Source organism: Scyliorhinus canicula, chromosome 1 (genome assembly GCF_902713615.1).
Source record: "Scyliorhinus canicula chromosome 1, sScyCan1.1, whole genome shotgun sequence".
NCBI classification, from domain to species: Eukaryota; Metazoa; Chordata; class Chondrichthyes; order Carcharhiniformes; family Scyliorhinidae; genus Scyliorhinus; species Scyliorhinus canicula.
This window is the reverse complement of record NC_052146.1, coordinates 65,460,875-65,476,788: the sequence shown is the minus strand read 5'-3', so window position 1 is coordinate 65,476,788 and position 15,914 is coordinate 65,460,875. Positions and strand designations below refer to the sequence as shown.

The 15,914-nt window shown below is 52.5% G+C and overlaps 1 protein-coding gene across 3 annotated transcripts in view; it reads right to left on the bottom strand.

The window, feature by feature from the left end:
* The window catches only part of LOC119963228 (solute carrier family 2, facilitated glucose transporter member 11-like), a 157,428-nt gene extending 146,715 nt beyond the window's left edge, over positions 1 to 10,713 (bottom strand). For 2 of the 3 annotated variants that reach the window (XM_038792030.1, XM_038792038.1), the window contains exon 1: positions 10,074 to 10,712. Coding sequence is in view for 1 of the 3 variants with exons in the window: in XM_038792021.1 (XP_038647949.1) it covers positions 10,074 to 10,142 (69 nt within the window). In the remaining 2 variants the exon portion in view is untranslated. Of the gene's footprint in view, positions 1 to 10,073 lie in introns of all 3 variants that reach the window. The other variant, XM_038792021.1, reaches the window with a different exon arrangement.
* Positions 10,714 to 15,914: the final 5,201 nt, after the last annotated feature.

The following is a 15,914-nucleotide window of genomic DNA, read 5'->3' as shown; positions in this document are numbered from 1 at the left end:
GGCACTATCATGTGGAGATCCGTCTATACTCAGCTGCTATAACTTTGCAAACAGAACAAAGCTGATCATTGCAATACAGAAAGCGTCCCATATATCCATCACAATAACAATATTTTCTTTTCAATCTAGCTTGCAGCACAGGCCGTTTAGCCCATCCTGCCTATCAGTTCTTTGGTCGAGTTATCCAATTAATTCCATTCCCTCCACTCTTTTCGCATAGCCTCGCAAAGCTTCCTTTCAAGTATATTCCCAATTTCCTTTCGAAAGTTGCGACTGAATCCACTTGCAGTGTTGCAGCACCGCGGCACTATAGATGTTGCTTAAATTGGTTTGTGATTGCAAATGACTGCCAGGAATCAATTCGCTTCCCCCTCTGTGTCCTTCAAATACAGATTATATAAGAAATAGGAGCTGGAGTCTGCTTCACTGTGCAACAAGATCATGACTGATTGTTTACCTCAGCTCTGCTCCCTGGAATAGAGAATTCCAAAGATTCACAGCCTTTAAAGTGACTCCACGTTTCTCACTGGAGCGAAGAAGGCAGAGAGGTGACTTGATAGAGATGTACAAGGTGCTGAGAGGCATGGATAGAGTGGAAAGCCAGAGACTTTTCCCCCAGGGTGGAAATGGCTGTCACGAGGGGGCATAATTTTAAGATGATTGGAGGAAGGTATAGGGGAGATGTAAGAGGTAGGTTCTTTACACAGACAGTGGTGGGTGTGTGGAATGCACTGCCAGCAGAGGTGGTGGAGTTAGAGTCATTAGGGACATTTAAGTAACTCTTAGACAGGCATATGGACAGCAGTAAATTGAAGGGCTGTAGGTTAGGTTGATCTTAGATTAGGATAAATAGTCGGCACAACATCGTGGGCTGAAGGGCCTGTACTGTGCTGTACTGTTCTATGTCTATGTAAGACATTTCTGCTCAACTACATGCAGTTTGAAACATTGAAATCCTTCAACCTTTGTATTTAGTCACAAGCTACCCCTGTATTGTTGAGATTGTGCTTTTATTAAGCTATCTGTGTTGGTGACCTGTTCCAGGAGTGTCGCTGTTTTTATTTCCTCCTTGTAAATGACCCACTATCTACATTTTTTTTAATAAATGTTTTTATTGGGTTTTTTTTTAACATAATTACCGTTATGGACACAGAATAAGAAACACATATATATATATATATACACACACATTTAGAGGAGAACATAAAAAAAATACAATAACATATGAAATGGAATAACTGGTGGGGTAATTGTGCACCAGCTCGACAGCGGCATCTCTGTACATCTGGCAAAATTACCCCACACCACAGAAGTAGGCGACTGCCTGCGGGGGGGGGGGGGGGGGGGGGGGGGGGGGGGGGGGGGGGGGGGGGGGGGGGGTGGGGGGGGGGGGTGCAAGCACACCTTTGGTGCCGGGGAGAAAATCACAGTGTGCGATATTGGCTGTGCTGTGTGTTGCTGTCGCCCGCCCTTCCTGGACGGGTCTCGCTGCCGTCCACTCTCGCCCCGCTTCTGCCGCTCCTCCCGTCCTCCATCTCCAGTTTCCTCGTTCCCCACTCCTGGAGATGCATGCACGTTTGGCATCCCATGTCCTCCATCCGGCTCCCGCTTCCCTGCCCCCCCCACTGGTCCCCCTCTCCCCTCCGTTCTCCCCCCCCCCCCCCCCTCTCCACGTTCGCCTCCCTCTCCCCAGGTTTAGCTGTCTTCCCCCCTCCCCCCCCCGTGGTTCACCCCTCCCTCCTCAGGTTTAGCCATCTCTCCCCCCCCCCCCCCCCCCCATCCCCCAGTCCATCTCTCCCCTCCATGCCCCGGCTACCTTCCCCCGACTCCCGACCATTTTCCCCTGATTCTTGGCCACCCGGCTAGAACATAGAACATAGAACAGTACAGCACAGAACAGGCCCTTCGGCCCTCAATGTTGTGCCGAGCCATGATCACCCTACTCAAACCCACGTATCACCCTATACCCGTAACCCAACAACCCCCCCCCTTAACCTTACTTTTTTATTAGGACACTACGGGCAATTTTAGCATGGCCAATCCACCTAACCTATTAGGCTATTCTTCCTCTTGTACATTGGCCACAAATAGGTCCCGGAACAGTTGCATGAATGGCTCCCACGTTCTGTGGAAGCCGTCGTCCGACCCTCGGATGGCGAATTTGATTTTCTCCATTTGGAGAGATTCCAAGAGGTCGGACAGCCAGTCTGCAGCTTTGGGCGGTGCTGCTGACCACCAGCCAAACAGGATTCTACGGCAGGCGATCAGGGAGGCAAAGGCAAGGGCATCTGCCCTCCTCCCCAGGAATAGATCTGGCTGGACCCACTATCTACATTGTATGCACTCGTGCACTATAATGCAATCTGGGTGTTCATTACACATATCACAATCTGCACCTTTGTGGTCATAACGTACCATCAATGCAGGATTCTCCATGTAGCTTAGAATTGGAAGCAAGGTCATTTCAAATGAAAAACTCCAAAGCATGGAATTGTTTAGTATTTTCTGCATTCCCAACAAGAAGTTGGATGCAATCCCTTTAGAGGATTAGCCAGATGAATGCTTTTGGTGCTTAAGCATGTGGAGAAATTACTGGAGTTAAACCATGTTCCAAACTTGTAACTGGCATTAAACCACCCAAAGCAAGGCTGGAAACCTAGATTGCGATCAATTCAGTCAGGTTGCTATTTGACAATTCCAGTTCAAATTGTAAACGAGGAACAAAGCACCAATAGGTCATAAAAGCCTGTGATATACGTACTGGCCTTCCATTGTACATATGTCCTTCACCCCTGCTCGGTCTCCTCTTATCAGATTCCTCAAGTTCCAGTGCTTATTAGGGCTAGACGGTGGTGCAGTGGTTAGCACAGCTGCCTCACAGCGCTGAGGTCCCAGGTTCGTTCCCGGCTCTGGGTCACTGTCCGTGTGGAGTTTGCACATTCTCTCCGTGTCTGCGTGGGTCTCACCCCCACAATCCAAAGATGTGCAGGGTGGGTGGATTGGCCATGCTAAATTACCACTTAATTGGAAAAAAAAGAATTGGGTACTCTAAATCTATTTCTAAAAACCTTGCTCCTTGCTGGAGGTGTGGTGATCCTCAGGTTAAATCACCACCAGTCAGCTCTCCCTCTCAAAGGGGAAAGCCTACTGCCATCTGGGACAATGGTGACTTTACTTACAAGGACACAACAATGGATTGCTATAAAATTCATATAATTCATATAAAATCCTGCATTGTCCATGCAAAGTGCTGTACAGCCAATGTAGTACTTTTGAGGTATAGTAGCTTTGTCATGTGGGCATTTGTGGTAGGCAATTTGCACACATACAGCAATGAACTAAACGATCAGGTCACCTGTTTCAGTGATGTTGGTCGAGGGATACATGTTTGACCCAATGACCCTGGGAGAAATCACACCGTGGATCTTTTACATCCATCCAAGAGAGTAAATGGGGCCTTAGTGTAACAAATGCTGACACGATTACATAGTGGGCAGCACGGTAGCACAAGTGGCTAGCACTGTGGCTTCACAGCGCCAGGGGTCCCAGGTTCAATTCCCCGCTGGGCCACTGTCTATGTGGAGTCTGCACATTCTCCCCGTGTCCGCGTGGGTTTCCTCTGGGTGCTCCGGTTTCCTCCCACAGTCCAAAGATCATAGAACCATAGAACTGTGCAGGTTAGGTGGATTGGCTGTGATAAATTGCCCTTTGTGTCCAAAAAGGTAAGGAGAGGTATTGGGTTACGGGGATAGGGTGGAAGTGTGGGGCTTAAATGGATCGGTGCAGACTCGATGGGCCGAATGGCCTCCTTCTGCACTGTATGTTCTATGTTCTAGAGGGCAAATGTTGCAGTTAGGTTGTGCACAGCAAGGTCCCATAAACAAAAAATAATAATTCATGGCCAGGTTACGGGTTTAGGATTGCTAGTTGGAAAAACGCCTCGTTTACAATTTTAACTGGAATTGTAAAATTTGTTGATGAAAGCACGATTATTTTAAACCATAAATGTAATACTTTTCTTTTTAAAAAATTATTCTTGGGTTATAGACATAGACATACAAAATCACAGGATCAACTCCGAGGGCAGCACGGTAGCACAAGTGGATAGCACTGTGGCTTCACAATGCCAGGGTCGCAGGTTCGATTCCCTGCTGGGTCACTGTCTGTGCGGAGTCTGCACGTTCTCACCGTGGGTTTCCTCCGGGTGCTCCGGTTTCCTCCCACAGTCCAAAGACATGCAGTTTAGGTGGATTGGCCATGATAAATTGCTCTTAGTGACCAAAAAAGGTTAAGAGGGGTTATTGGGTTATGGGGATAGGGTGGAAGTGAGAGCTTAAGTGGGTCGGTGCAGCATCGATGGGCCGAATGGCCTCCTTCTGCACTGAATGTTCTATGCTCTATGCTCCGAAGTAGTATTCTCAAGAAAGAAAACCCACCAGTAATCCCTATCCCAATCATAATCACACAGCCAGTGCCAGGAGAGTTAACCTTTCCCAGCTCCACTGTTGGCTGGGTTCCACACGCACCATTTCTTCTGAAAAGCTTGTGACTCTGGGAGCCTGTGGCATGTGCCTTCCTGACATATAGATGGATAACGCCCTTATCCACCAGACCAATAACCCTCCTGAAAAGGATTGGCTGTGGATGTATCCGTGCTAGCTCTCTTTAATCACACCCTGCATTCAGCAATCCATATTGTTAACCTTTGGGACATTTAGTCACAGAACTGGGCAAGACTCCAAGTGCCCCAGTTTTACAGGCAAGTTTTACACCCATGAGTCCCAAATGAGCTGGACTTAAGACGGCATTTACAACATTTGATTAGCAAACAGCATTCTCTATCGACAAGGTTGATTAAGAGGTACCGACAACTAAAGCAAACAGAACACCATTGATTCATAGAATCCTCACTGATCAGAAGGAGGCTATTCAGCCCATCAAGTCTGCACAAACCCTCTGAAAGAGGACCCAAACTAGGCCCACTCCCTCACCTTAACCCAGTAACCCCACCTAACCTGCATACCTTTGGACACTAAGGGGCAATGAGCATGGCCAATCCACTTAACCTGTACATCTTTGTACTGTGGGGGGAAACTGGAGGACCCGGAAGAAACCCCTCAGGCATGGGGAGAAAGTACTAACCCCATCAAGACAGTCAACCAAATTCGAATTGAACCTGGGTCCATGGCATTGTGATGCAGCAGTGCTAACCACTGTGCCTCCATGCCGCCTCTCAGCACCTTCTCCCGCAAAAAAGCTTGGGATATTTTGCCACAAAAATACAGTGTGGAGCATAGTTACATAATCAATGCCAGCCGCCAATCTGGGCCTACACTCTCATGCAGTACTGAGGGAATGCTGCAGTGCGACAAGTGCAGTCTTTCAGATCAGATGTTAAACTGAGGCCCTGTCTGTCCTGTCAGGTGGATGTAAAAGATCAAAGAAGAGCAGGGAAGTCCTCTGCAATGCCCTGGCCAATATTTATGTTTCAATCAGCATCCCAAACACAGATTACCTGGCCAGCGGCTATCCCATTGCTGGGTGTGGGAGCTGGCCACAAGCAAATTGACTGCTGGGTTTCCGACATTACAGCACATACACTCCGAAAGTGTTCAACTGGTGGTGAAGCACATTGGGATGTGGAGTCAGACAGTGCAGCAGGACTGGTTCCCATGGTAACCTGGGGTCAGGCAACCAAGGCAGGACCGTTTCTGGGGACCGATCCTGCCCCAGGCATGGGGTTGGTTTCCACCGAGAGGTTGCTCATTGGCCAGAGGGACAGGTTGCGTGGCGGGAAGGGACGTGGGGGCAAGACACTATAAGTGCAGGCCCAATTGAAACAGACCCCACAGCAATCGTTATGCTGCCTGTTCTTCTACTCAGTGAATTAAAGCAGCATTTTTAAATAAATTTAGAGTACCCAATTCATTTTTTCCAATTAACGGGCAAATTCGCGTGGCCAATCCACCTACCCTGCACATCTTTGGGTTGTGGGGGTGAAACCCACGCAGACACGGGGAGAATGTGCAAACTCCACATGGATAGTGAGCCGGGGCCAAGATCGAAGCCAGGTACTCAGTGCCGTCAGGCTGCAATGCTAACCACTGCGCCACAGTGCTGCCCCTAATCAAAGCAGCAATAACAGGAAAGGAAGGGTCACACCTGGAACTGGGCGAACAGCTGGAACTGGCCGAACAGCTGGAACTGGCTGAACAGCTGGAGCAGGAATGGCATCTGGAACTGAGCAAACATCTGGGGCCGGGCTGGCACCTGGAACTGGGCGGACACCTGGGGCAGGGGTTGTACTTGAAACTGGGCTGGCACCTAGGACAGGCTTAGTACCTGGAACTGGGCGACCACCTGGGTAGAAACTGCACCCAGAGCAAGGCTGACCTCTTGCTCCCTTGACCCCTGATTTGCTGACACTGATTTTGAGGTCTTCCTTGTGACAGGGAGGAAGAGGAGATGAGAGGGGAGGGGAAGACAGGGAAGGCGGGGGTCCTCTTTCCAGGTGGTTAAAGGGGAAGGCCTCCCTAACAAACCAAGCGGGCATGGATTGAGGTTACTGGGAACAAGCAGATTTAAGTGTGGTCAGGGGGAACTGGATCTGGTGTGTAAGCTTCACTGATCCTATTTACTGTGTGGCAAGGCAGAAGCAATGTCAGGCCTTCGTGACAGGCCTCTGGTATGCAACCGGTCGCAAGGTGTCTGCAGGCGTTACTCTGCTCCTAAACATGAGAGGAATGTATGCCCAAGGTACATACTCACCCTGCAGCAACACTGAGCCACAGAGCCTGCAAGAGGAATTACCAACACTGATACAGGAAGCTTCCAATGTCAATGAGCTGCTGATATTGGCCATAGAGGCCAAAGGTGCCTTATCTCTCACTCTTTCTTATTATTTTAGAAGAGGGCACATAGCGCACAAGAAAGACAGGAGAGTTGGGGGGGGGGGGGGGGGGGGGGGGGGTTCATGTTGTCAGTGCCACAGAGGAGGGAGTCCAGGAGATTGCTCAGGGAAGGTGAAAAAGGTATCCCTGGCAGAGAGAGTGAATAGATATTGCAATCTGAAGATGAAGGGAGTGCAGTGCACTCCACCCAGTGACAGCAGCCAAAGACTTAACTGTAAAGGTAAACTTCAGTAAAGCAGAGGCTCGCCAAGGCTAGTCCTCGTTGTCTCTTCTTGCATCTCCTGCTGATTTTGCCATGAGAGGGGGAAAGACTAGAAAGAATCCTGTGAAGGAAAAGTGCTGGAAACAAGAGAGGAAACACCGTGACATCTGACACATCCAGCCTTCCGCCAGCACCTTCACCTTGGTGGGGCCTCACATACAATTAGAGAGGTGGCACTGGGATATTGGGTGACACTAGTGAGCAGGAGGAGGTATGAAAGGAACAGGATCAGGGGGCAGTCTCCCATGGCGGAAGGAAGACAGACTCAGCCCTGCTCTGCTCGGCCTTGGGAAATAGAAGTCAGAAAATTCTACCTTAGACTAGCAGCAATAAATATGTTCCCACAGGTTGGATTTCCAAAAGGCAGGCTCACGGACAGAGAATGGAGGAATCCAGTCAGCGCATGTGCACTACAGTGGCTCAGCACTTTGAGGACATGAGTTCCTCTATTGAGAGAGTGGCCAGTCACACAGAGAACCAGACGTGGCAGCACTCGGAGCGGATGCAGGAGCAACACACTGACAGGATGTACGCCACACTCTATTCACATTCACTGGTTGGTGGGCCTGATGGTGCAGAGATATTTGGAGGGGATTTCAGGGAGGTACCGCGAGGAGGTAGGAGGGCGAGTGCGGATGGCCACTCTCTCCGTAGTGTGCGTACACATGTGCCCCTCTCTCATGGACCCACCTAATGTCAGGGTGCCACCCTGGCTTCCTCCCCAATGTGTGCTCCCTCAATGCACCACCAACACAATCCCAAAGTGTCCCTCACCAAGCTCTCAAGTTATTTATTTCACTACTTTAACTATGCCCCCCCCCCCCCCCTTCAAACCCCTGGTTTTCGGGGTAACCCTGAGGGCAGATAGGGGCATGAACTTCAAGATCCCAGATGTGCACCTTCAACATCAGTCTCAGAATGAAATGTGCCTGAATCAGATTATCCCCGCCATCAATGGGCACATTGATGAGACTGTCGGGTCCTGTGCTGAGCACAGCTATCTCCCTGTGTAGCCAGAGAATCTCAGTGTTCAGCATCTTCTTCCTCCTCCAATGAGCTGTCTTGTTTCGAGGCCTCAATCCGTTTCACACCTTTCCGGAGGACCATGTTATGGAGACCTCAGCAGACCACCACAATGCACAAGGCCCTTGCAGGAATGCATTTCAGGGCAACACCAGGCAAGTCCAGGCACTGGAAGCACATCTCCAGAAGCCCAGTGGCCTGCTTGACTGAGAGCAGATGGCATAGGTTGTAGCTGATCCTTGGACGGACACAGAGACAAAGAACCTATGGCCACGGTGGATATAGAGACACAGAAAATACAAGGAGTAGACCATTTGAGCCTGCTCCACCATTCAATGCGACCATGGCTGATCATCTAATTCAATAGTCTATTCCCACCTTCTCCCATATCCTTTGATCTGTTTTGCTCCAAGAGCTATATCTAACTCCTTGAAAGCATACAATGTTTTAGCCTCAGATGCTTTCTCTGGTAACAAATTCCACAGGCTGACCACTACTCTGGGTGAAGAAATTTCTCCTCATCTCTGCCTTAGATAATTTGGACATTCTGAATTCTCCCTCAGTGTACACAAACAGGCGCCGGAATGTGGCGATTAGGGGCTTTTCACAGTAACTTCATTGCAGTGTTATTGTAAGCATACTTGTGACAATAAAGATTATTATTATTATTATTATTATTAAATGGCCGACCCCATATCCTCTGACTCCTGGTTTTGGACACCCCTGCCATCGAGCACATCCTTCTTGCATCTACCCTGCCTAGACCTGTTAGAATTTTATAGGTTTCTAGGAGATCCCCTCATTCTTCTGAACCCCAGCCAATATAATCCTAACTGACTCAATCTCTCCTCATACATCAGTTCCACTGTCCCAGGAACCAGTCTGATAAACCTTCTCCATTCATCCTCAAAAGCAAGAACACCCTTCCTCAGTGAAGGAGACCAAAACTGCACACAATACTCCAGGTGTGGCCTCACCAATACCCCATAAAATTACACAAGACATCCCTGCTTCTGTACTCAAATGCTCTCGCTGTAAGGCCAACATACCATTTGCCTTCTTTACTGCCTGCTGTACCTGCATGTTATGACTACTGGTAGGGTATCACTTCTCATCAAGAGCACAAACGTCTGATACAATCGCCGTGTCCTGTAGCACTAATTGTCCACTACCACCAGGCAGCTCCTATGGGGAAGAAATTACCTCCAATGACTTTTATGCCCCTCATCCCTCTCCATGGTGCTCCTAATGACCAGAGCTCTGTAAGGATGTTGCTCCCCACTGCCTACAGACCCAATATTGAGAATTGAGCTTCCTTTACCAGACATCGCCTTTCCTTGCGCTCAGGTGGGCTTTTAATAATGTCTAAAAGTCCAGCCCTGGGGTGCTCTGAGGACGAGTGCAGGTGACCACTCTCTCCGCAGCCTGCATGCCCATGTGCCCCTCTCTTGTGGACCCACCCTAATGTCAGCGTGCCACCTTGACTGTCCCCCCATGTACCCCAACACCACCCCAAACTGACCCTCAAAGAGCTCCTTCACTATTTCACAGGACCTCACTGAGGAAGAGGGAGGGAAGGAGGGAAGGAGAGAGGGATGGAGGGAAGGAGAGGGATGGCGGGAAGGAGAGAGGGATGGAGGACAGGAGAGAGGGATGGAGGACAGGAGAGAGGGATGGAGGGAAGGAGAGGGATGGCGGGAAGGAGAGAGGGATGGAGGACAGGAGAGAGGGCTGGATGACAGGAGAGAGGGATGGAGGGAAGTAGAGAGAGGGAGGGAAGGAGAGAGGGAGGGAGGGAGGTCCCCTAGTTCCCTGTCCCGGGGTAAGCCTGGGGGCAGATGGAGGTGATGCTGCTGCTACATTCCCAAACTCTCTACCTGCTGCGGCTCCTCCAGCTCCTCAACCGCGAGGCGGCTCGGCGTCAGCTTCAGCAAACGAGTCGACATCCCGGGAGGATCATTAATTCACCTTGCCATGGCCTCACACACCCTCTCTCCCCATCAACTTTCGCATTGCCAACCAGCACAGGGCAGCTCACCATCCTGCTGCCAGACAGTCCTCCGGCCGGCAGGGGGCTCCGAGCTCACCATCCTGCTGCCAGACAGTCCTCCGGCCGGCAGGGGGCTCCGAGCTCACCATGCTGCTGCCAGACAGTCCTCCGGCCGGCAGGGGGCTCCGAGCTCACCATCCTGCTGCCAGACAGTCCTCCGGCCGGCAGGGGGCTCCGAGCTCACCATCCTGCTGCCAGACAGTCCTCCGGCCGGCAGGGGGCTCCGAGCTCACCATCCTGCTGCCAGACAGTCCTCCGGCCGGCAGGGGGCTCCGAGCTCACCATCCTGCTGCCAGACAGTCCTCCGGCCGGCAGGGGGGCTCCGAGCTCACCATCCTGCTGCCAGACAGTCCTCCGGCCGGCAGGGGGCTCCGAGCTCACCATCCTGCTGCCAGACAGTCCTCCGGCCGGCAGGGGGCTCCGAGCTCACCATCCTGCTGCCAGACAGTCCTCCGGCCGGCGGGGGGCTCCGAGCTCACCATCCTGCTGCCAGACAGTCCTCCGGCCGGCAGGGGGCTCCGAGCACACCGTCTCTGCGTCCTCCGGCCGGCAGAGGGCTCTGTGTTCACCGTCTCTGCGGCCCTCCGGCCGGCAGGGGGCTCCGAGCACACCGTCTCTGCGGTCCTCCGGCCAGCAGGGGGCTCTGAGCTCACCGTCTGTGTGGTCCTCCGGCCGGCAGGGGGCTCCGAGCACACCGTCTCTGCGGTCCTCCGGGCTGGAGAGGCGGCTGAGACCAGTCGATGCGGTCCTCCAGGCAGCAGAGGGCGAGGAGCGCGCAGTGTCCTAGCTCCTCCGGGCAGCAGATAGGGCGGAGAGCACAATGTCTGAGCTACTCCAGACAGAAGGCGCTCCGAGATCCTTTGGACAGCTGCGCTGAGCGCGCAGTGTCCGAGATACTCCGGACAGCAGAGGGCGCTGAGCGCGCAGTGTCCGAGATACTCCGGACAGCAGAGGGCGCTGAGCGCGCAGTGTCTGAGATCCACCGAACAGCAGAGGGCGCTGAGCGCGCAGTGTCCGAGATACTCCGGACAGCAGAGGGCGCTGAGCGCGCAGTGTCTGAGATACTCCGGACAGCAGAGGGCGCTGAGCGCGCAGTGTCCGAGATACTCCGGACAGCAGAAGGCGCTGAGCGCGCAGTGCTCTCCACTTGTGTTGCCGTGCTGCCCACTGTGTAGGTTTTACACTACAAAGTGAATAGTAACCTTGTGTCCTAACATTCCGATTTCGGGCAGCCAAATAGCATCAGTTGTTGCAAAGCACTGGGTTGTTTGAGAAACCACCTTGTTAATGATCAAGAGTGGGTTTTAGGACTTCCGTGATGACGACGTGCTGAGCAGTCGCACGTTAGGTGGCTCTCCTGCCGTCGACCCGAAAAATAGCCACTTTTCAACATAATTCGCCAAAAAGACACAGCAAGCATGGTGGCACAGTGGTTAGCATTGCTGCCTACCGCGCTGAGGACCAGGGTTTGAATCCCAGCCCTGGGTCGCTGTCTATGTGGAGTTTGCACATTCTCCCCGTGTCTGCGTGGGTTTTCACTCCCACAACCCAAAGATGTGCAGGTTAGATGGATTGGCCACGCTAAAGTGCCCGTTAATTGGGGAAAACAAAATTGGGTACTTTAAATTTATAAAATAAAAAGACGCAGCAATCCATTCCCCAACCTTAATAGGAGAGAGGAAGGAAGAAAGTGAGGGATTCTAAGGAAAAATGCCCGCAGGAAACCAAGCTAGAGGCAGAACAGACACCAAGAGTAGAAGGGGCCAGAAGTGGCCACACTCAGACGTACCAACTGGCGGGCGAGGCAGCGGAACGCAAGCTTCGCTGAAATAAAAACAGCAGGACAGACAGGAACAAATCCCTCCTGCATCATGGGGGATCTGGAAGGTATCCTTCACCGAGACGCTGAGGGAGCACCAGCGGGAGATCAAAGCAGAAGTAAAAGCGGACATTGAGGCCACGGTGAAGGCAGCGGTGGCCGGGACCCTGGCTCAAATAGAGCTCACCCAAAGCAAAGAAGAGACTGCAAGCCCAAGAGGCGACCGTCAAAGAGTTGGAAAAGGCCGCAAGTGACCAGAGCAATCGAATCGTGGCACTGCAGAAGGAGGCTGCGAGGTTGGTCACGACGCAGGGCAGTCTGAAGAGCAAAGTGGAAGATCAAGAGAACCGCTCGAGAAGGCAAAACGTGCGGATTGTGGGCCTACCAGAGGGGATCGAAGGTAGGGACATGACGGTATACCTGGCGAGATGCTGGGCAACTTAGTGGGGAGGGAAACTTTCAGCAACCCACCAGAAATGGACAGAGCACATCGGTCGCTGCGCCCGAAACCCAAAGCAGGGGAGCAACCGAGAGCAGTCATAGCTAAACTGCACCGGTACCAGGACCGAGAAAGAATTCAATAGGGCAAAAGCAGCGCTGTATAAGAACGGCGTAGGCTTTGGTATGCTGTATCCAGCGAAGCTCTGGGTCACACACCAAGGCAAAGAACATTTCATCACAACCCCTGCAGAGGCAAAGAGGTTTGTTGAGGAATGCGACACGGAAAGCAATAAGGGGCCCCTGGCAAGCAGCAGCAACACGCCGTCGAGCCGATAAGGGGGGGGGGGGTGAGAAAGCACCTTGCCCCCCCCCCCCCCCAAAACGTACCCTGAACGACAAAAGCAAACCACTACTCGAGGGACCGTGGGAAATCGTGATCTTGTACAAAAGAACGAACTCAGCGGAGAAGGGAGAGCAAAATGGCAAGCGAGAGGAGTGACGGGTAAGACGGGGAAAGAACAGGCAGTAACTACAGAGAGTCGGCGAGGGCGAAGCAAGATGGTAACTCCCGGGAGGGGGGGTCACCACACTAGCAGGAAAGCTAACGCCAGACGTAGGCAGCAGAGCAGGCCGCGGCACACCCCCAACGGGGGGGGGGGGGGGGGGGGAGGGGGGAGGGACACAACAAGGACGGAGGAGCAAACAGGAATAGGAGCTGTGGGAAAGGGAACAAAAGAGCAGATAATGGGAGGGGGAAGATAAGAGGGGGAATGGAAGGAGTGGGGTGGCTCAGGGAGGGGGGAAAATAGGACTAGAACGGGAGCAGCAATAAGGCTACAAAGGGCCACAACCAGGGGCCTGGAGCAATGAATCATTGCAAGTAACCACTCAGTATGGTCTCTGGGCGAAGGGAGACCCCGGAGTGTTGAGGCCTACCCGAGTGGCGGAGGCAGAGTGGGCAGCCACGTTGGGTGTCCCCTGGACAAAGGGAGGCCACGGAGTGCAGGGGCAGATCCATGTGGCGGACGCCCCGTTGGCGGCCATGTTGGGTGCCTGATGGACAAAGGGAATCCCCGGAGCACAGGGACCCGACCACATGGGGAGAGAAATGATAGCAGCCACCTTGGACGGCCCCCGACAAAGTGAAACCCCGGAGGGCAGGGGCGCATCCACCAGGTAAGTATGGTTAATCCCACGGGAGGGAGGGGACAGAAGCCCCCCACCAGGAAAGTCACCTGGAACGTAAGGGGACTCAACAGCCCAGTGAAAAGATCCAGAGTCCTCACCCACCCAAGAAATATGAAGGCCGACATAGTCTTCCTCCAAGAGACACACCTGAGACAGCAGGACCGACTGCGGGTAAGAAAGGGCTGGGTGGGTCAAACCTACCATTCCTGCTACAGGACGCGAGCCAGGGGGGAGGCAATACTGATTGACAAGAGGACGATGTTTAAGGTGACAAAGACGGTTACGGCCCAGGGGAACAGTATGTCTTGGTCAGCGAGGCCCCGGACGGGGCACCGGTAGTGCTCATTAACGTGTATGCTCCCAACTGGGACAACACAAAATTCATTAAAAAGACTATGGCGGAAATGCCTGACATAGCTACGCACCGGCAGATCATGTGGGGACGGACATCAACTGTGGATCCAAGGACAGACAGGTCAAACTCCAAAACAGGGAATACCTCAAACATGGCAAAGGAACTCGGTCATTTTATGGAACAGATGGGAGCGGTGGACCCCTGGAGGTTCACCCACCCAGGGGAGAAGGAATTCTCCTTCTTCTCCCCAGTACACAACGTATACACAAGAATTGACTTATTTGTGGTTGCGAAAGCGGTGCTTCTAAGGTTGGTCAAAACGGAATACTCCGCAATTGTAATCTCCAACCATGCTCCACATTATATGGATGTGAGGTTGGAAACAGGCTGGTCCCAATGCCCCACATGGAAGTTGGGCATTGCCCTACTAGCCAACAAGGCTTTCAGCGAAAGGGTATCACAGGCCATAGCGGAGCATACGGAGAACAACCAAAACGGGGAGGTCTCACCCTCCAAGTTCTGGGAGGCGCTAAAGGTCATGATTAGAGGGGAAATTATCGCCTTCAAAGCACGAAGAGACAGGGAGGAAAGGACGGCTAGGCAGGGGTTGGTCGACTCCATATTGGAGGTAGACAGTAAATACTCTGATGCCCCGACCGAAGAGCTCCTGGCGGAGAGGAAAAATTTACTAATGGACTTTGACCTGTTTTCCACGAGAAAAGCAGTGCAGCAACTCCGCCAGGCGCGCGTCCCTATACGAACACGGAGACAAAGCCAGCCGCTTGCTGGCACACCAGCTGAGAAAGCAGGCAGCCACTAGAGAGATAGCACAAATCAGAGACAACAGAGGCACATTAGAAACAGACCCAGAAACAAAACCTTTGATGCCTTCTACCAAGGGCTGTACTCCTCGGAGCCCCCAGCAGGGGAATCGAGGATGAAACAGTTCCTCGATGGACTGGACATGCCAGTCATGGGAGGACAGAAAACGGGGCTTAGATTCACCACTAGAACTGGGAGAGATCATGGAGAGTATTAGCTCCATGAAGGCGACGAGACCGGAAATTTGCGACAGCACTGACCCCGTACCTGTGGGAGATCTTCACAGACTAGCTGGCGAGTGGCACACTGCCACCCATGCTAGCACAGGCCTCAATCTCACTGATACCCAAGAAAGAAAAAGGCACTAACCCAAAATCCTAGCTAAAATGCTGGATGACTGCGTTCCAGTGGTGGTCGCAGAGAACCAGACAGACTTTGCCAGAGCTGGACAGCTGACATCGAACATCAGGCGCCTGCTGAACGTGATAATGACCCCATCAGGAGAGAGAACACCAGAGGTGATCGTCTCCCTGGACACAGAAAAGGCCTTCGGACAGAGTCGAGTGGCAGTACCTCATGGAGGTACTGGAGCGGTTCCGGCTCGGATCAGGGTTCACCTCCTAGGTAAAGCTCCTATATAACGCTCCCATGGCGAACGTACGGACAAACAACACCAACTCCCAGTACTTCCAGCTGCACAGGGGCACCAGGCAGGAATGCCCGCTTTCCCCACTGCTGTTCGCTCTAGCGATCGAACCACTAGCGATTGCTCTCAGAACAGCAAACAGCTGGAGGGGGATCCGAAGGGGCGGCAGAGAGCACAGAGTCTCACTCTATGCAGATGACCTGCTCCTCTACATTTCGGACCCACAAAGCAGCTTGGACGGAATCATTGCGCTCCTGAAAGAGTTTGGAGCCTTCTCGGGCTACAAATTCAACATGAGCAAAAGCGAGATCTTCCCGGTACACCCACAAGTAGGGGGGGAGGGGGCAGCACTAATGGGACGGCCGTTTAAACAAGCCCGACACAAATTCCGCTACCT